Source organism: Passer domesticus, chromosome 18, assembly GCF_036417665.1.
Source record: "Passer domesticus isolate bPasDom1 chromosome 18, bPasDom1.hap1, whole genome shotgun sequence".
NCBI lineage: Eukaryota > Metazoa > Chordata > Aves > Passeriformes > Passeridae > Passer > Passer domesticus.
Window position 1 is genome coordinate 5,391,531 of NC_087491.1, and position 21,557 is coordinate 5,413,087.

Genomic DNA, 21,557 nt, shown 5'->3' on the forward strand with positions numbered 1-21,557 from the left:
CATTGCATCCTTAGACCAGATATAATGGCCTGGTTAGTTCTTCTCTTGTGCTTTATAGCTCGAATTATTATACTTTTACTGTTTCCTGTGTAGCCTCATGCAGTGGACAGTGAAATTGGGTGTGCAGAAGCAGAGGTGTAATTTCCCACCCACCAGTCACTCGAGCAGCGAGAAGGCTTGATGTGCTGTGGCTGCCTTTGACAGTGGTTCCTCTAAAATCAGGTTTTTGTCTTTTTCACTGGGTAGGAAATGTCAGCTGTGGGTCACCCATCCCTGGGAAGGCAGTTCCTGGGAAGTGCTGCTTTTCCTTGGTGGCACTTCCCTGCCATGGTCCCCAGACCTGTCTCTTCCACCACCCCTTCTGGTGCCACTGTTCCTCTCCTGCAAACTGCAGACAGGAAAGCCCAATTCACCCAATTCACCCAGTCCAGCTGTCAGAGCTGTGCATTTCAGGAGTTTCCATCATCCCAATCCACCATTAACTCTGTGTTCATAGGGAAGACAGGTCCCCCCTGGCACCCACTGCTCTCCAGTCTTCTTGCCTCACATTGTCACCACCTCGTGCTTTCTAATGAGTGTAGCAAAAAGATTTTCCTTTGCTTTCTCTGGCTAAACCTTGGCACAGCCTCACTGCTACAGCTTCAAAATTGCTTCTGCAGGGGAGATCTTGTGTTTTCCTCCCTCTCTAAGTGTGCATATCAGGGTGTTTGACACTGTAGACCAAGACCCACCCCTGGCCACCACATCATCACCTGCTCTGGCCTCTGTGGAGAGGTTCCCTTTGAGCTGCACCCTTTGCTGCCCCAAACAAGCCCCAGGGACTCTTAGCCCACTCCAGCTCTTCTCTTTGTCTTGTTCTCGCCTGCTGTCAGCTACCCCAACAAGAAATGATGAAGATAAATCTTCAGCAGCAGAGCAAATGCAACCGCTCTTTACAACTCTGGTTATTTTTTTTTTTTCCCTTTTCATAAGGGGGAAAAAAGGGTTTCCTCATCTCTTTTTGTTGTGAATTAATGCAGCTTTCTCTTTCTCCGTTCGGCCGCCTTTCCCCTGCCCTGCATTCTGTCATTAAGCACAATCTCTGTCAGCTTGCTTCGGGTGAAATTAATGAATTTCTCACAGAACTGTTAATCATAGAAGCTTTGGTCCGTGACATGTGTTATAATTCAATGGGTTTTTAACCTTCGCCCCGTTTTGGTAATTGGCAAACGGCATCATTTGGCTTTTATTAAAGTGGAAGGCAATGCATTTTCTTTGTTTGCCTGGACAGACTCTGGCAGGGAGACCTGTGGGGCTGCTGACACCCAGGGACACAGTCCCACTTCCAAGCTGGCAGAGTGATGGGGCTTTGAGAGCTTTATCAGTTCAATATGGACCCCCCTGGCAGGAGCAGCTCACACCGCAGGGTGCAGGCAGCCTGGAGGCAGAGCCCGTCCCCAAGGAGAACTTGCCCTGCCAGTGATGGGGACAGTGAGGGGGACGTGCTGGCTCATGCCTCTCCTTTCTCTTGGGCTTACCTTGGGCTGGAGAAAGGGTTTTCTGTAAACCTCTGGGTTTAGCTTCAATTTGACCCTTTCAGTTTGAAATAGGGGTTTGCTGGGATCGCTGTCAGAGTCAAACCCAGCAGTACTGAGGGGACATCACTGAAGGGACCATGGGTGACACCACTCATGTTTTTGCTGTAATGGATGAAGTTTGAAGGCAAACACCTTTTTAAGAAAGAGCTTGATCCTTCTTCCAGTTAGCACAGGTTCACCAGTCCCCATCCAGACCCATGGATTTGGATAGATATTCAAGATTTTGTAGTAATACAAGGAGACAATGTGCTTTAGCTGAAGACTGAAGAAGACATTGTCACATTTTCAGTTCTATTTCTTTTTAAATTTCTATGACAAGAAATATGGCTAGCAGCCTCTACATATATGTAGAGAGAAAGAGCCTGCTCTTGCCTTTAGAGTAACCTCTAGAGAGGAGAACACAAACCCATTATAAGGATAAATATGTTAGAAAAACCCTCAGAAGGCAACATGTATGTGAGTTGTGTGGATAGTGGCATAGGACAAAACCAAATTGCACTTCAGATCTGCAGCCCAGGCTGGCCCAGAATGTGGAAAAGGGAGTTTTTTGCTTGGTCCAAGAGATTATGTTGTAGCCCTTCTCCTAAAAAGTACCCACCATGAGCTTTTAAGCTCACCTGAGCTTCGATATGTGTCCAGAACCATCACAGAGGAAACAAATAATTAAGGCACCATGTTAAGATGAGTTCTTGGAAAAGCGCTTGACCTTCTTTTCCTAACCTTGAGGTTAGGAAAAGAAAGTTTGGCTGCTGTAAGCTTTTTGAAAGAGGAAGTCCTGAATTGTTTTTATGTGAGGAAGGAAGAACTCCACTTAATTGTTATAATTTTCTATAAACATGTTAAAATACAAATGTTTCTAGGATTGTGTCACTAAAGCTCCAATTTAGCAAAGCCCTGAGCTATTTGCTTACATCCCCCTGTAGTCAAATCTATCAGTGGGACTTAACTGTGCTTTTGAAGTTAAGCACATATTTAAGTGCCTTGCTGAATTGGGGCCAATATTGGCACAGAGAAATACAGATTTAGAGCCTAATGACTGAGCTCATTTAGATTTGGGATGGGCAGAATGGATTTGAATCAAGTAACAACTGGCTCAGAACTTCAGCCTACATGTGAAGCTAACTCAGTCCAGGGCTTTTTACGTCATTGAAACATCCTTCCTTGATCTGTTTTGAACATGCAATGGAAAATGTGTGCAAGAAATCCACTACTCTTTGCACTCACCTCAGTGTGAAGATGTTGTTTTAGGAATTGTACACCGCCAGGGAAAGAAGAGGAACAAGTGGATCCTGAAGGGGACCTAGTGAAATAAACACTTGTCAGGGAATGTCCCAGGCACCAACACTTGTTCAAGTAAATCGTTAGAGTGCTCCTTGGGTCCTTTGTGTAGCTTTGCTCCAGACTATTTTGTACTCTGGTAAGGATTTTTGGGAGTTAGAATAGAGCAGGGACGATTTGAAATTGGCAGTTTTGATGAAGTCATGTGATTTTGACTGCAAGAAAATGGGATAAACTGTCCTATGCCAGGAGTCAACATGAGTTAAAGCTGAAGTGATTTCATTCTCAGATGCCATTATATTGTTTCTTTCCTGAGGAATGCACATTTTCTGGAACATGTGATGACTGACCACTGCTAAATGGCAGTACCCATGCAAGAGCTTCTGTAATCCACAAATGGATGTGATGGGTTCTTTGTCTACAAACTTCCTACTTGGAGATATTAATTTCTCCTTCCTAATTCTGCATTTGCAGAGCTCAATTCAGGATCATGACTTCAAAATTCATTGGGATTTATGGCTGACAGTAGCTGATACCAAATTGGAACCAGTAGCTAGAGAACCAGAAATATTTAAATTAGAAACATTTGGTGGCAGTGGTTGTTTTTTTACAAAAAGTGAATGGTTGTATTGTTTGTCACTGAAGTCATTCATATAGAGTTACAGACAGAGAGAGCTGCCCAGATGATCTGCTAACCAAGGCATAATCTGGAGCCTGGAGGGGATGGCTAAAAATGTTCCCTGGCCATTTCAGAAGACCACAAGGGGACTTGTAAACAGAAAGAAGAACATCACAATAAGGGTTTCTTAATGCCTTTGTCTGTGGCGTTTCAGTTCTGTAGGACTTCTAAGCCCAGGCTTGCTCATCTGGTGTCCTGATCTGAACTCCAGAAACCAGATTATTTTTCTCCTTTACATTGATGGAAATGAAAAGCGATGCCACTGGCTGTGGTGACGTTGCTTCAGATTTCCCTCTGTGCAAATTACAAGGGTTTTCTTGGGCTCATCCTTCCCTCTGAAGCCATTCAAATCTGAATTCAGTGCTCCACTAATTCACATAAGTATTAGATTAAAGAAGTCTGCTTTTTTTTTTAATTTATTTTTCCAACTTTGAAGAAGGCTTTCAGATTTTGAGGCAGTTTTGCAATGGGCAGTCGAGGTTTGCAGTCTGTGTTTCTGAAAGTGGCTTGGCAATACTGCTCTTTTTTTTCCCAAGTGAGTCAACTTCCTCAGCACTGCAGCCCTGGCACAGGAGACACTCATGCTGCTGCCTCACCATCTGAGAAATGGAAGGCAGCAAAGTGAGAGTTGGCCCTCATGGGCCAGTCTAACTGGGATGTGTAAGAGGGAGGGTTCCACAAAGCATCATTCCACCATTTACACTCTCACTCAACATCCAGCATCAGATGTTATCGCTGATGTCAGCTGAGGTCTTACTCAAACAACAGGACCATGAGGTTGGTAGGGTTAGGAAGGGGTTGGTAAGGTCCTGCTCTGCTTGGGGACCCACAGGGTGTGAGGCTCATGGTGTGTAAAGCCTGTGTTCACACCCCCAGCTGATTAGTGTTGGGCATTTGCCAGGAACTAGCACCTGGCTGTTCTCCTCACCTTGTTTCTCTGGTGATGGCCACCTGGGCACAAGGATGTGCTGCTCACTTGATCTGCTGCTGCTCCAACCACAGCCTTGTTGATCCTTACAGGGTTAAACCCATGGCAGTTTAAATCTGTATGCCAGGCTGTGAGATGCAGTGACTGGAAATCTGTGAAATCCTTGGTTAGTGGGTGGGGATCCTCCTAAAAGCAGGATCACCCTGGATAGGCCAGCTCTGGCAGAGATCATCCAACCTGCAGATGTGATGAACATCACAGCTGTGCTGATAGCCAGGGGTTTGTTGCATACAAGGGTATGGAGTTGGCCAACACAGAGGTGGAATTCTCCTTCCTCAGCTCTGTCAGCAGTGATGCTTTGTGCACCATGAGGAAATAAAATACTTCTGAATGTAGGAATTGTTTATGGCTCATCATACTCCAGGGAAAGGCCAACACTGAACAATCAACCTTAAATTACAAGCAGTGGGCACTTCCCATATAGCACTAGTGAGGGACAGAGTTGTGCAGGTACAAAAATACTGTCATTTAATCTGATCTAGAGCACAGTAGAGACATGTGCAGATGTGCCTCTCTATCAGTAACATGGGGATAACAATACCAGCCCAGGTGTCTTGCAGGGGTGTCACAAAAATTAATTAGATAATGTCTGCACAGTGCTTTGAACACAGCAAAACACCATGCACATGCTAAGTCAGGGCTTACTAAGCTGAACAGGGCTTTAGTGGCTGTTAACCCTTTTTTTCTGTAGACAGGAATAACTGCTTGTAATCTATTTCAAAATATGTATATTGATGTATTGCTTTCCCTTCTTTCTATAATTTTCCCTTTCAGGTTCTTCCCTAAATAAGCAGATAGTGAAATAAGTTAACGTTTTCCCTCCTCAGAACAAATTTAACTGTATTAAAATTAAATTAATTTTTAATTTCATCACAGAAATATCACCTTGTAGGGATCCTTATCCCAGAAATTTCATCTTTATTCCAGAAACATTTTGCACATAGAATTATGGAATGGTTTGTGTTGAAGGGACCTTTAAAGGTCATCTGCAGTAAACAGAGACACCTTTAGATGTGATTGCTCAGAGCCCTGTCCATCCTGGCCATGAATTTTTCCAGGGATGGAGCATCTCTGGGAAACCTGTGTCAGCGTTTTACCAGCCTCATTGTAAAAATATTTCTTCCCTCTCTCTAGTCTAAATCTCCCCTCATTCTTTAAGACCCTCAACATTTTCATTGCTTTTCATTGAGGAACTAGCCCATATTCACATTTGAAGATGTGCTATAATGTTTGACTCAGATCATCAGAGATGGTGGAAGATTTTGTGTTAATCAGACATCTCAGTGTATATAAAAAATAAACAAAAATCTCTTTTTGCAAGTTGTGCTAAATGTTACAATAATTTTCCAGAGGGAGAACAGACAGTTTCCATGGGGGAAAGATTTTATGGATGGCAGGAGAGCAACTGGAGAGATCTGAAATGACAGCATGCTGCTGAGTTTGATAAGGGCTTATCAACACAGCTACACAGTTGATGTTTGGTGTTCCTTGTGAAGTGGAATAAAATGAATGTGATGATTTCAATCGAGCTTCTCAAAGATAAGAGTGTCTATCACAGAAACCCCTCCTCACATGTGCCCACTTATCACTGCCAATATCAGCACTCATGGATTCAGCAGATTTAAAATTGGATGGGTCATGAGGACTGCTCTTGGAGGGAGTGTTTTCACGGGAGGGAGGGAGGGAGGGAGGGAGGGATGGATGGATGGATGGATGGATGGATGGATGGATGGATGGATGGATGGATGGATGGAAAAATGGACATTAATACAGGAGTAGGGAGACCATAGTGCAGTTGAATATTGCAGAACAGAAGGTACTTCTGCAGAATTGGCAGGCTCTTCCCTTTTGCTATAAAACCTGTAATTTGCTGTCATTGTCACCACTGTGCCCACTGCCTCTGTCCTTCAGGACATGCACCAAGAGGCTGTGGAGCCCTTTCCTGAGCTGGGCTCTGAACTCTCTGACCAAAGTCTGTCACTCAGACCCTGCTCTTGTGGAATGGATTGAAATAATCAAATAACAACACCACCACTCCTTGTCTCCCTCCCAGCTGTGTCCACTACTCTTGCGAAGCCACCGACTGCCAGAGGCTGGAGATCGAGAACGCGGTGCTGAACTGCACCGGCGGCACCGGCTGGGACAGCGGCGCCCAGTGCAACGTCAGCTGCAGGACTGGCTACATCCTGCACATCCACAGAGACGATGATCTCATCAAGAGCCAGGTTTGTCCTGCCATGGTGATTTTTTTTATGATGCACAAGACCAGGATGAGCAAACAGCTGTGGAGGAATTGAGGAATAACTCAGGGTAGACGCTAAAATCGCAGCCTAGCCTTGGGACAAGGTCTTGTCCAAATGCTTGTCATGAGAACAGGAGCCCTTTTTCTCTGAAGGAAGAGTTTCTGGCAATTAGCAAAGCTCAGATGTTCACTTAATTTAGAAATTTTCAAACCAAAAACCATGTTTGTGTTCAGTCCTTGTTTGATCTCACTGGTTCTACTCAGCCAAACCGTTTGTTTAGGTTGAATAGAGGGAGTAGAAGGGCTGGTGTTTTGGGAGTAGGGTGCTCCTGTTTTTGCACAACCAATTTCTGGGTAAAATACCTTATTTTTAGTTCTCAGATTGAGATGAACAACATAGTAACTCCTTGCAGTGTTTCAGTCCATGTGCTCCAACCACACCCTGACATGTAGAGCATGGAGGGCGCAGAAGAAGCACCCAAACCCTTTTGCTTCCAAACAAATCACCAAAAACCTCCCCAGCAGGGCAGGAAATTCTCCCCATCCTCTCTAATCTGTGCATTAATAGTCCAGTCTTACAAAAGCAGCACATCTTCATACAGTGAAGGGGGTATTGAGGAAAACCAGCAATTTTTTTAAACATAAAAAAAAAAAAGCAAGTGCTTTGTGTTGGGGAGGTGGATGAGATACACGTGCAGCATGGCCCTGGGAGCAGGATGCTGGGGACAGGGGGATGCAGAGCTGACACCCCACTTTGTGCCTTCATCTCTAACACTGCCACATCCTCTGAGTGAGACGTGGGGGTGGTTTCCCCCATCAGCACCTTCTCTCCCTGGTTGTGGGGGCAGCACTCACATCTGGGGCAGCACTCACATCTGGGCCGGGGGCTGGGGCAGCCACACTCAGCAGCCTGTCTGTACTTATGAAATACTGTGTTCTTCATAAGCTTGCAGAGGGGGGAGACAGAGTGGAGGGGAATGAGTCAACCCTTTCAACTCAATTACAAAACAAATACAGGACCCCGCGAGCTGGGGCCTCTTCCATCCTCATTGGCATCAGCACCAGAACCCCAGCTCCAGCTGAGCATTTTTACAGAACAGAAAACCAGTTCCCAAAACGAGCCTGAGTGGCTGAACCAGGAAATTGTTGGAAGGGATCTGTACATGGGGTACATGAAGCACACAGGGATCACAAACCAAATAAAACAGCCTGAGCATTCTTCACCAGCCCTGTGTTATTTATGCAAGCAGTACCTTTTGGGGAGGCTTGGCCAGCTGGGCATGGTTTTGCTGGGAGAAGTTTGGTTTCAGAGCCTTGATCAGACTCATATGACAGGAGCAGAGGATTTTAGCACCCCTCACTAATGTGATTCACTGCCTCTTACAACACGCTTCCTCTCACCCTGCTCTGCTATTGCACTTCGTTGTCTTTTCCACCAATAAAACCCCCTGAGGCCAGTGGCTTTGTTTTGCTCAGTGCTGTGCATTCACTATTCAAATTAGGGAAGGAGTGGAGCATCTTAAAGATACCCATGACCCTCTAAGCACATTAAACACGTGCTTTTAAAGTTTTGTAAGTGTGCTTCAGATATCTGCTGGAAAGGAACAGACAGTTTCTTTCACTGTCAACTTGTTTGATTTCTTTGTGTCAGGTGCTTCAAACTAGAACTTCTGGAACATGTAGACAAGAAATGAATTATCTGAGAAAGTCCAGAATCCATGGTCTGGATTTCTCATATCAAAAGGCATGGTGCTTCTTCCTTATTTGCTTCCCAGCTTCAGTTCCTCTTCCAGTCACAAGCATTTGGGGATGAGAAAGGGCACATGAGTCACATGAGTTGTCCATGGCCAGAGGGACTTTTGTCCCCTGTCATGGCTGGGGAACCTTGCACAAAGCTGTTCCTTGTTTCATTTTTGCCGTTTAATTGGTTCTTTCACTTGTTTGACTAATTTGAGGGTCTAGGGATACATTTTTTCTCCTTTAACTGTCAGTGTGTGGGGCTGTCTGAGGAAGAGGAGGAAGGAAGCAGATGCTGATGTTTCACACCCTTGGGTAGGAAGGAGGCTGGGCTGAGGTGCAATATCTCAAAGAGCAGACTGACCATCAGTGGCCCATAACCACTGCATGCTGGTGAAGGTGACTCACAGACCAGTGGAAACACCTTCGTTTAGCATTTGAACCACATTTGTCTTCCCTATTTCATTGAAAGACTGAAAAAAAGGGGCAAAGAGTGTGACAAAAAGTGACATTTTTCAAAAGCATCTTGGTTATATAGGAGCACAAGTCACATTTCAAATCAATCTTTTACATCTAAAGGGTCTTTGAAAAATCTTCTTAAAAGTTTCTGCACTTTCTGGACTCTGTGTCTTCTGAAGCTACCATTTTAATCAGTTTTAGGGCAAAACATTCATTCATTCCCTCTCTGAGAAATTGACATTCCCAAATTCTGTTAAAACCCTGTAAAATCACCAAACCCTAAAACTCATCAGCACGCTATGCAGCAGAAACTGTTTGCTGCTTGAAAAGAAAAAGAAAGCTGAGCTGTTTACAGACTCTTGAGCTCTCTCTCATCCTCATTTAGTGACTTACAACAACAACAACAAAGAGGTTTGCATAGTGATGGAGCAAAATCCTTCATGTATCTTTCTCACAAAGAAGATCTTGGGGATGTTTTCATTCTCCCTCCCTGATTTCTTCCCATCCCCCCAACAACTCCATCGCTCTTTCTTGTCTTCTTCCTCTTTCCCCCCTTTGTCTTTCATTGCTTTCCTCCCCCTTGTCCTTCACTGAAAGCCCTGCTCATTCAGTGACTTGTTGTCATCTCTCCTTGAAGCCACCACCACTGCTGCTCTGGTCAAGAGGTGTTATTTAAAACCCAGCAGCTCCCTAATGTTGTGCAAAGGCATCATCAATCATGCCAGGAAAAGAAAGCACGGCTCATGTGGGTTCAATTAGAGGCACAGTAGTGGGCAGAAGTGGAAGAATACTTAGAGGGGAGGGCACAGCTGTTCATTTTTAAAGAGAGGAAACTTCACACGTGAAGCATCGCTTGAAGAAGGGGCTGGCTGGGATCTTGGGCAGCAGGAAGGAGACATGAATTCTCCCAGGCTGTTAAAAGTCCCAAGAAACAAATCTTTCTGGCACCAGATTTGTTTAAGTTTGCATCCTCTTCACTGCATCTTTGGAGGCCCCTTTTCTCTCCCCCCTCTTTCCTCCTTGCCCACCCTCCCTCCTTGCTTAAGCCTCTTTTGGAAGGCAGGACATGAAGGGAAGCAGTTGCTGTGATGCCAGTCAAAGCAGCACAAAGTGCCCAAAGTGACAGCTAATAAACCAGATGAGAAAGCCAAGTGCTTCATGTGGGCTGCTGTGAGCTGGGTGACCTTGTCAGATCAGACAGGCGAAACAGGCACGTGCCTGCTCGGCTCCGGGTGGGAGAGCTGCAAAGGCAGAGGCTGCCACTAAGACCCAGCACCAGATCCAAGGGCTGAGTCTATCAGAAATACCTCCAGGGTGTGGCATGGAGCTGGGGAGGGACAGGATCCTGCTCAGCAGCCAGGGGTGCTGCCCCTGGGCACTGCAGATCCCTCCCTCAGGTGTGACACTGAAAGAGGGGAAAGTCAAAAGCTGGTGGGTGCCATGAGCAATGATTTCTGTGGTAGGTTTGTCCTCTGTGCTTCCAATGACAGCCACTGGTCTTTGTCTCCATCACAGGGAATGCTCTCTGCTGTGTCCTGCTGCAGAATTACATGTGCTTCAAGTGATGACATGATAGACATGCTCTAAAATGTGCCATTATTATGTCTGACCTTGAAAAACTCAGCTTCCATCATACCAAACATGGAACAAATTACTAGGAAAAGATGAGTAGCCAGGGTCTTCCATAGGCACAGCTTCTCTGCTGGGGAATGGTCTTCCCAGGATGAGGAAAATCTACAGGGGTCTGAGAGAGCTCTTACAGATTAGGTTAGGGGCTTTGTGGGGAAAGTACCACAAGAAAAAAAACCCAGAGATGAAAATGTGGAGACACTAATTATTAACATTTTGATATCAAGGTCTAGAACATAGGCACAGATAAAGGACAATGGGAGTATGGCTGTGGAGAGGAATCCCTCCCAAAGAGAGGGGACCCCAGGCCTGTAGCACTTCCAGCAGGCTCTGGTGTCCTGCTGCTTTCTGCTAACAAAGGCCACGGGTTGCAGCTGAAATACTCTCACAAGTGGTAACTTGGGCAAACCAATCCTTTTGTAAAGTGTGACTGTCATGCACAGATATTTCTTCTGTTTAAATTTTTGTGTTATATTCTGGTTTCTGTTTCTTTGGTGTTCTGCAGAGGTACAACTGATGTGTAACCCTATCATTAGAGAAACTTCCTCATGCACCACACTGTGTTTCAGCAGCCAGTAGCAGCTACTATGAACACTCATTTATTCCTGAACTAGATCACAGCCACACCAAATAACTTAATTCCTGGAGCTGAATCTCTTGCCATTGATACAGCTTCCCTCTGTTCATCATGAATCCAGTATCCAACATGAAACTATGCAAGACCTGTGTCATTTCCATAACATTTGGATAGCCCCTGACATCATTAGCTCGAGTTTATTGACATCAATATCTTGGGTTTATGTTTTAAGTTCCAGCAGCTATGTTGCTACTGTGTTATTAGATAATAGCATCTGTTAAAGGGAAATGGATGGATGTCTTTGCTGGATGCTGGAGCATCTCATCCTGGAGTGCTGATGGTTTGCAAGACAGGGGAATATGCTGTGTTGTTCCTTCTCCTGTAGCCATCACACTGCAACACTCTGGAATCTTCAGGACATCAACTGCCTACACTTTATATACACTTTTTAATGGTACAGATATTCTGATAAGCAACAAAGAGAGAATTAACAGCCACTGGGAAGTGAAATTATTGGGAATGTGAACACACAGTATCCCTTCACCTGATGGCTCTGAGTATCCCAGAATGTGCTACTCTGAGTTTGTAGAAAAGACATTTTTTTCCGTCAGCAGTGCTCCCTGTTTAAATAAACTCTACGGTCTAGCAAAGGGGTTTTGTGCCCACTTGGGAAGTGTCCAGTTTCTCAGCTCAGGGACTGCTTTTTCCATTCTGAATGCAACCATATATCAAAGGAAGACAGGTCTGAACTTCTGTTGAAACCATTAGGGTGTTTTTGCAAAAAGGGAATCCAGGTCCCTTTGATGTGTGCTAGAAAAATTCCCTTTCCTTTTATAAACCCAGATCAATGGCCGGCGGTGCAAATCTCCTGTGAGCATACCAGCCCTGAATAAAATATTCCCTGGAGGCAGAGGAGTGCTGCTGTATGGCTTGGTCAGATTCCTCGCCAGCATCTTCCCCTTCTCATGTTTGGGTTTCTCACATTTCTTAACCTCTGTCCCTCTCTTTATTCTGGTGTAAAGGGAAGAGTTAGATTCTTCACTACTAGCTTTTAATATTTTTCCATTTTTAATTAGAAAGTGGATATGTTGTTTACCCTGTTCTCTTTGCCAACATCTGTTTGTCCTTCAGTCACTCAGTAAATTCATCTTAGCTTTAGATGGGTGGCTCCTTTAGTTCCCCCCGTTTTTCTTCTTTGCCCCTAGCACTCCAGGATTCCAGTGTGCTGTGCAGTTTTGGTTATTCCTCAGATCCACAGAAGTTTAGTTTCTGTGTAGCTGTGATGGTAGAGTGACTTTGGGGAAGTCAAAGCACAGACACTGACTCTGTGTACAACCTCTCAAGTTCCAGGTGCCAGTTATGGGCAGGACACTCTTGGGTCTGGCCATGGTAAATTCCTCCTGCAGAAGGTCTGTCCGTCAGGCATTCGTGTCTGTGGTGTCAGGACAGCAGGGTCCTGGTTCTGCGTGGAGCCTTGGGGCACTCTGCCAGAGCAGCCTCAGCAGCAGCTGTCAGTATCTGCACTTCCCCTGAGATCCCCATCCAAGGGTGACTGACACCTCTCGGGAGAGCCTTGGATGAGAATCCCAAATGGCTTCATGTCAGCTTGGCTTTTACTTCAAACCCAAAAATGAATTTGACTACTCGGAAGCACAGAGGGATCCCCTTGGAGTGGCTTTGTCACCACAAAGGTGACAGGGATGGGGGACAGCTGTCAGCTCCAAACAGCTCAGGCTTGTGCTCCTTTCCAATGGCAGGGCAGAGCAGCGGGTTCCCTCCTTGTCTCAGGAGGCCAGAAGAGAGTTTGGATTATTTGTAGAGCTGCACTCTTTCTATGCAAGCACTTTGGTGTCTCGCCCCAGAGGTGGCAGAAAATCCTTTCTCTGACACTGTTCCTTATGAGCCTTGGTGGGTTTGGTAGCTGCTGTCTAAATGATGATGGTAGGGACCAGACATGGCTGTGCTTAACTTGTGAGCCAAAATTATGGCTATTAGGCTTGAAATGGTTTTGATTCCTCCCTTGCTGGCTGTTGTGGCTGTAACCGTGTGTCTTTTTCCAGACGGAGTCCAGCGTCACCATGACTTGCATGGATGGGAAGTGGAACAAGCAGGTGACATGTGAGCCCGTGGACTGTGGTGTCCCAGACCAGTACCATGTCTACCCAGCCACCTTCAACTGCAGTGAGGGGACCACCTTTGGCAAGAAATGCTCCTTCACATGCCGACCTCCTGCTCTTCTGAAAGGTATTGGGGGATGTCTGTGCAGTGACTGAGAGACACAGCTAATGCAGACTGCTCCTAGGAATACATGTTTCTCTTGCTGTTGGTTTAGAGTTATTCATGATATTTTAAGTAGGAAGAATTATGGGACTCAATGGAAGGTTTATTTATATTAGAAGTTAAGTTCCTTTGCATCTCTCTATTACCTTGCTTTGACCTTTCCTTGATCGCAGCTGGCCAGGCAGCAATGACAGGGAATATTGCTTCCATACAACCAAAACATGGAAAAGTCATGGGGATAAATCAGATTGAACTCCCTCATCTTCTTTCCCATGCCTTGTCTATTTCCACTGTCTGTCCCCCTTCTATGCCTCCTCCACGTATTTGGAAAGCCAAGAGAAGACTGAAAAGCCACACGTCCCAATGGCACAGAGCCCCATTACTGTTTTTTCTAATCCACCATCACCCTTCTTCTTTTCCACACTCATTTTGCTCTACTGTGACCTTCCTGCCCTCTTCTTGTTTGTCACTCTTCATGTTTTCCTTTTTTCTTTTATTTTTTCCCCTAGAAATAACACAGCTTGCTGCCCTCTGTCCTTTCCTCCTCTATATTCTTCCCTCCTACTTTTCTGCTAACATCCCCATCCTCTTCTCAGCACCATCAACTCTTCTGCTCACTGGCACATTTCCCTTTTTGATCTGGTCCTCAGGAAACAAGAAAATTGTTAATTTGAAGGAACTTGTCCATCTTGTAAATATACGTAACTGCTGTTGTCAACTCAGGTACAAACTCAATATAAGCTTTTTTTTGGACCCATGATATCTCCTTCTCTGCTGGGATTCATTGCAAACCCCAAAAAGGAAGGCATGGGAAGTATTCTTCATTTCAGAGAAAGGCTATGATGATTTGTTCATGTATAAGCAAATTGCTTACTTCTTTTTAATTCTGATGGGAGATAACTAAAAACAGACAACACACAGTCAAAGTTATGACTACTCAAAGGATAGTTAAGAAAAAATTAAGACTATTTTTTAGCAAAAACCTCCCTTTTTCTGTTTCTTCACTCACAGGGCTATCTTCAACAAAAGGTTTTTTTCATTTTAAGTGCTTTAAATATTTTTGAGCGGGTGGTGAAAATAATTATAGTCATCATGACCAACAAGAGCTGATGACTCAGGCAGGGGTAGATGGAAAGATGACAACCAACCCCAGATCAGGGGCTGCAGCTCTGGTGTGTAACATCACTTCACTTTTGTCCAGAAACACTGAGCTGTGAGGTAAAGGCTCTGTTTGGTGTAGAGCCATCACTGATGACTAATAAATGTTGCCACTAAGCTTCTGGAGAACAGTGTTGGAATGACTCATGGCTAATTCAATCACTGACGTCATGACAGCCACTGTTGGTAATGTCACAGCTTATCGCTTTGCAGTGGCAAGTATGATATCACCACGGCTGGGCTGGGAGCTACTGCATGAGTCAGAGCAGAGGAACATGCTGGTGCTCCAGAAAAGAGCTCCCTTCTGCACAAAATACCTCTGCAATCATCTGCAGTTGGGGAGGGGAGAGAGAAATCCAGGGCTGATTTAATGTGGCTTCTCTTATCTTTGAGGGCAGGGCAGGAGGGCTCCTCCACATACCTTCCTGAGCCCTCCAGAGCCTTTTGTTTTCTTCTTCTTTAAATTCCAGCCTCATGCCCTGGCTCTCTTCCTCCCCTCAGAGAGAGATGGCATTGCTCCGGGGTTAGCACTTTGTCAGTATTATTTCGGATAACTCCGAAGTGGGCTCACTGTTGAAAATATGCCTTGTGGGTTGAGAAGAGTTCCTGCAGCAATGCTCAGGGATTTCAATGGAATATTAGGGATTTTTGAAGGGTTAGTGGCTCATAGCTGTGCTTTGTTTCTTAGGAAAAGCTTATTTCTTTTCAACATATGGTATAAAATAACAAAGAATGTAAAATACACTGAGACTGGGCTACTTTTAGCTTAACCTTCTGAAGTCAAGTAGGTCATAGCAGAGGCAAATAGATCTATTGTACCTTTTACCTTTGAGGTGTTGGCCAAGAAAGCTTCCTGAGGAAAATGAGTCTCTAATGAGTATTATGAATCATATTTATCACAGTAGTCCCCAAGGACTGAGAGTCCCCAGCTGAGAATGGCTCCTCATTGTGTTGGAGTAGTGACTCTAATACTAACAGATGCTGCTCCAAAAGGTTCCAAATTGAAATAAAAGGGACAGATTCAGGGAAAAGATATAACACAGAAGCCAAATGAAGAATGTGATGGCACCAAACCCTCTGTTAAAGCCATGGCTTTGGAGAGGAGGGGGTTGGTGTATGAAACAAGCTTCCTTTCAGAGAGGAACAAAATAAGGAAGAGAAATACAAAAGATGACAAAGCCCGTGTGGCTTCCCCTATGCTATAGCATTTCCTGAAATAAGCACTGCCTGCCTGTCACCTGAAAGCAGAGTCCTTAATGATTTAATGACATCATCTAGAGTGAGAGAACGCACAGGACAGATGAATGCTCAATGCAGTTGAATTTGTCACATCGGCTGAGGGGGCTTTTGATATCTTACAGGTGTAACAACATTTCAAAAGAAAATATTCCTGCTGAACGTTGTTAACTTTGCTCACTGTTCTTCTCAGGAAACAACAGCAACTTGACCTGCATGGAGGATGGGTTGTGGTCCTTTCCTGAGGCCCTGTGTGAGCTGATGTGTCGAGCACCCTCCATCGTCCCCAACGCGGATCTCCAGACCTCGCGCTGCCGAGAAGACAAGCACAAAGTGGGCTCGTTCTGCAAGTACAAATGCAAACCAGGTTACCACGTCCCTGGATCCTCCAGAAAATCAAGAAAGTACGTGAAAGACTAAATCTGTGCCATCAGCCTGGCTCAGAAAGCCATGAGTTACAGTGATTTTGGGAAGGGGTTGTTTGTCACAGACTCTGTGTGCCATAGGGATTAGCATGGAGCAATTCCTTCATGCAGATAGCTGTGAAGTGTCAGTTTAGGTACCCAGCTCACTTAGGCTTCTTTAAAAATCCTGACCAGTACTCAAAAAACAGACTTTACCTTAGAAATACCCCTTTGATATGCAACCTGGGGAGTCCCCTTTGAAACCCTGCAGAAAAGGGTTAGTGCTGTCGTATACTTCTGACTCTGCACAAACCCACTTCAAACCAACCACAGCCCACAAGCCTGGGAAGCTGAGTTCTTGGGAGATGTGTCCAAGGCCAAAAGAGGAGTTTAGGCTGGGCAGCTCAGTGTCGGTTTTGCAAATAATTGTTATTTTTGCTCAGAGACCTCATGACGCAGATTCACAACTTGTTCCCCAAGCGTTAAAAGCTCCAGCACACCCATCTCCTGCAACCTGCTAGCAGAGCTCAGAGGCTTTAGAGGCTCCCAGCTGACTCAGCCACTCACTAAATATTGCTTTTTTCTGCACAAAAAGGCGAGCCTTTAAGATCCAGTGCACGCAAGATGGCACGTGGCTGCCAGGCGCCTGCGTGCCTGTCACCTGTGACCCTCCACCTTCCAAGTTCCACGGGCTCTACCAGTGCTCCAACGGCTTCCAGTTCAACAGCGAGTGCCGAATCAAGTGCGAGGATGATGACAGCCAGTCGGTGAGTCCCCCTTACCCAAATCACCTCAGCCCACACAAGTCTGGCTTTTTCATATCTTCCCTAAGGACACTGATCTTGGAGAGGCCAAGGGACATTGAGCTCTTCCAAAACCAGGGAAATGGTTCATGCAGAAGGCAAAATCATATTTGAAGTTGAGGGAGAGCCTGGAAATATTATATTTATGACAGTAGGAACAGTATTAACTATTACTTGTAGAGAATTAGAAGTGACTGACTTACTGTTTTTGGACAGTAAGTGGCAGAAAAATCTGCCACAGTGGCTTTATGATCTGGCTAGAAAATCAGGAGCAACAAATCAAAGTAAGTAGGATGTGTGTTATCTATACATATCCCATGTATTCATTCTGTTTTACCTCTCTTTTTCTCTCCAGTTCTTACCATTTTATGCCTGTGTGTCGTGTGATAATTTGGCACCATAGGGATTATAACTATTCAGGTGAATTCTCTCTAAACTTCCAAGTTTTTCTGGCTGTGAAGGTGTCATTTGGCATCAGAGGTCAGATCCCCATCTGGCACAAATCAGCGTGTTGCCTTTGGCTTCCTGGGAGCTGTGTTCACTGATATGAGAAGGTCTGGCCTCTACTATCTTATTTGAAATGCCTAGTTTTCCTCACCAGAGGTAATTATAGTTTCTGAGATAAGTAACTTCTCCCAGAAGTGCTGCTGCTCCCTCTGCTTTGGAAGAAAAAGTGGGGATGTGGAAGCTGCAGCAACTTCAGGCACTGCTTGGAGCAGGGTGTGCTCTGACAAAGGCTGTTTCATATCATCAGAATTCAGATCATCAGATCATCAGATCAGAATCTGAGGACCTTAAAAAAGATACCAACGCTGCTTTAGGGGCAATTATGTGAAAGACACCTCTGGTACCTGCTCCACATGTTAAAAGCCCCTGTTCCCTGTCCTCTGGCCTGCCTTCTGCATGGTGACAACAGAGCCCCAGCGTTTCACATCAGGGCACCTGGGAAAGTTTTCCTTGTTTAAGTCTTGGAGTGAGGTTATGAGCAGTGTGAAATGAGAAGTTGCAGGCATGGGTGCAGAGCGGGTGGGAGCTCTGGGACACAGCAGCTGTGGCTTTGTGCATCCACCACTTGCTCAGAGGGGCAGCATGTCCTGTGCTGTGTTCCAGCACTGCCAGGGCGGGGAAAACTGTGAGCTCCAGGGCGATGACAGCTGGTGGAACGGGCCTGTGTTCGCTTTTAAATGAGGTGAACATGAAGAGGAGCGAGCAGAGGAATCAGGGTTACAGCAGTAATGAAGTAAGCTCAGGAAAGGGAGAGACGCAACTCTGTCTACTCACTGGGAGGGAGAGGAGTGACTACTCAGCTGTGAAAGCACCTTGGGCAAAGGAGCAGATAAAATCTTGAGAAAGGTATTTACAGTGAAAAGTATTTTCAGATATCTCAGAAAATAGGCTACAGAAGAAGAGCAAGGGCTCCTGGCACAAGCCAGAACCACTTGAGAGGTGTTAATTATTTAAGGATTAAACCCCACTAAGTCTCTCTCAGCTATATAAGGTGATAATACACATTGCATCCAAGCAAGAAACCCAGCAGGGGTTTTCACAAGAGATTTTGCAGGTCAGGGAATGATGGACAGTATGTTACTATAGCAATAGATATCCTGGGATCTCTGAGTATGTTGCTGAAACTATGCAAGGGTACCCTCAAGCACAGCCAGCTCCAGGAACATAAATCAGGTTTCATGGCTCATCTTTGAGAATCACATTTGAACCCTGGCATGGAAATTGCAAGGGAAGTGCACCACACTTGCTAAAACAGCAAATTGTGCTCAATTATAATTTAGCAATTTATTCCTGGCTTTGTCACCATGCTGGAAGACCATTACTTGGCTGCACATACAGCATCTCTTAATCACCAGGAATGTAATGGTCATTTAAGCAGGTACCTCCCCTGGCACCAGAGCAAGGGTCTTCCATTTCTGCATATTGTACACAAATCATATCAACAGTCAGATCTAAATTAATCAATCTCTGCCAAACTGGCCCTTAGGTGAGAATCACCAAGCAGGATCTCACCCTGAGTCCATCTGCTCCATTATTCCTTTCATATGATTTCCTTATTACTTCTGGCAATGGCCAGATGTCTAGAGAAGGGGAAGCAAGTCCCACACCGGAGTCTGCTGCTAATACCACTTTGCATCTCGCTAAACACTATGTTCATTAACAAAGCTGAACAAAAAAAGGGAAGCATTAGGATATTAAGGACGAGAATATCACTGAAGGCTGAGCCCTTTTCCATGCCAGTACCAGGGGCTTGTGCAGGTCCCTGTGCAACAATGGGTGTGAGTTGTGGGGCAGAGCTCCTCCACAGGGATCCCAGCATGGACAGCACATTAAAGAATCCCCAAATATATCCAGCATAGTGTCCAAGAGCAGGGTGGGTAGATTGCAGGCAACGTGTCTGGCATGAAAATTGGGAGAGGAGAAGCAGAGATCCTGCATGATTCTCCCACCCAGTAAGGCCCCCACAGGAGTTTTGGAGCCCAACAACACCAGACAAGCTCCTGTTGAATGTCCCACATTGCCCCATGGCAGTTGGGCTCTCAGATCCCACAGAATAACTTGTTTGCACAGAAATCCTCAATGCTGTGTGGATAGATCTGACAAAAGATTGCCTGTGCACTCCTTTGTTGTCTTTAAAGGGCATGATATTTCCCCTCGGACTTTGGTATTCATTCTTCACTATCATACGAAGAATCTCTTCTATAAGAGAAATGTCATATTCTATTCCTTGCCCATTCCCACACCAGAGGATTTTTCGTCCTTCCCACCTGCCTCTGTGCATCTGTCTCAGCCCCTTCGCCTGCTGTCACTCAAGGCAGCCAAGCTCTAAAGAGCACGTTCTGCCCTGCTAAGCCCATGTCCCACTCTCCCTTCCTCCTTCAGATGGCCATTGGGGATTCTTTCTTCTCCAAGAGAGATGATGTAACAGGTTAGAAAATGCAAAGAGGAAAAAGACTGTCTGCATTCAACACCGACCTCTCTGTAACAAGGAGGAAGGAAAATGGGATGAAAGCACCTTTATTGCAACAGGAGTGGGGCAGTTCTAAGGTGTAGACCCTGCAAGGGGCTTATGAAGACCTTGAATTGCAGAGAAGAGATGTGTTTATTTCTCTGTGTGTGTGTGTGTCAACACTGTAGGTTTCCTTTTCTTTATTCTTTGGAAGAAAACTCCTTCTTGCCCCTCCTAGAACTGGCAGTCCCAACCAGGGGCTTTTCCAGCTCCAACAGAACTTCGCTCCTAGCTCAGCTCTGCTCACTTCTCACCTCTCAGTGTCTCCTTGCTATTTTTTTGTTAATCCTCATTATCTCCTTCCCTCATTCCCAGGGCCGTGGGAGCAATGTGATCCACTGCCGGAAGGATGGCACCTGGAGCGGGTCCTTCCACCTGTGCAGAGAGATGCAGGGACAGTGTGCTCTGCCCACCCAGCTCAACAGCCACCTGAAGCTGCAGTGCGCCGGCGGCTACGGCATAGGTGGGTGAGCAGGCAGCAGGAGAGCAGGAAGAGGATGGGAATGGCAGGGAGGGAGGAAGGAGTCCTTCAAGTAACCTGTTTGTCCAAGTGAGAACCTGCTATGGGAGACTTTTCAGGGAAATGCTCTTAGAAAACATGAAGCTCTGAGAGGTCAGGCATCATGTAACATGCTCTGACTGCAGGCTCCTTGCAGAGCTTCCAGTTTCATGATGCGCCTTCTTGGCCAGCTGGTTTTCAGGGGCAGCAGCATGCCAGGCTGTGCCAGAGACACATCCAGGCTGCAAAATACAGGGAGGGATTGTACCTGCTTTTGCTCTTACACTTTCATAATGCCCCACTCCTTCAGCCACATGCACAAAACCGTGCTCCAGAAGCTGAAAGGCAGGGAGTTGACAGGAGAATGCAACGCTAGGATAATTCAGGTCTCCCCAGAAACAGTATGAGACCAGCTAAGCATTCCCTTTGCTATGAGAGTTGTTTAAGAGCTGTTTTAAAGGGTCTGTTTTCATCCTTTCTGGGGTACCTGTTCCCTGTGCATGGTGTGATGACCCCTGTGCTCATCTTGGCTTCGTGTCACCAGACACAGGGAGGGACAGACACTTTGTGCTGTACACGCTATATTGTACTTTCAGCCCCCATTTCGGGGGTCTCCCTGCTGTAAGGGCTGCAACAGGAGCTGCACTGCCTGCAGCCCACACAGGTTTGTGAGGCCCCTTCCTGCAGCCCCCCTCCCAGCCCCTGCCATCCCCCTCCTGCCTCTGCCTGTCCCTTTGAACTTGGAGAAATTTCCTCCTTGCGCGGCTCCCTCATTATATCGCAGCCATGCGGAGGACTACGAGCCTCCTTGTGTTCCCTCCCCGGGGAGGAGAACACGACCTGGATGAGATCACCGCTCTGTAATGATGCCAATTACAGATCATATATCAAAACAATTCCGACCCGCTCCTCTCCACGAGCGTGGTGGAGCACGGCGGAGCGAGCGGCGAGGAGGCTGCGGCGACTCTTAATGTGGAGAGGCGTTTTACCCTTGA

At 45.8% G+C, this 21,557-nt stretch overlaps 1 protein-coding gene across 3 annotated transcripts in view; it reads left to right on the forward strand.

Annotated features, from left to right (window-relative positions):
* PAPPA (pappalysin 1) overlaps positions 1-21,557 on the forward strand; it is a 179,858-nt gene that overhangs the window by 128,493 nt on the left and 29,808 nt on the right. For all 3 annotated transcript variants that reach the window (XM_064393828.1, XM_064393829.1, XM_064393830.1), the window contains exons 14-18: positions 6,576-6,747; positions 13,227-13,410; positions 16,034-16,244; positions 16,840-17,011; positions 20,379-20,526. In XM_064393828.1, the coding sequence (XP_064249898.1) occupies positions 6,576-6,747; positions 13,227-13,410; positions 16,034-16,244; positions 16,840-17,011; positions 20,379-20,526 (887 nt within the window). The remainder of the gene's footprint in view (positions 1-6,575; positions 6,748-13,226; positions 13,411-16,033; positions 16,245-16,839; positions 17,012-20,378; positions 20,527-21,557) is intronic.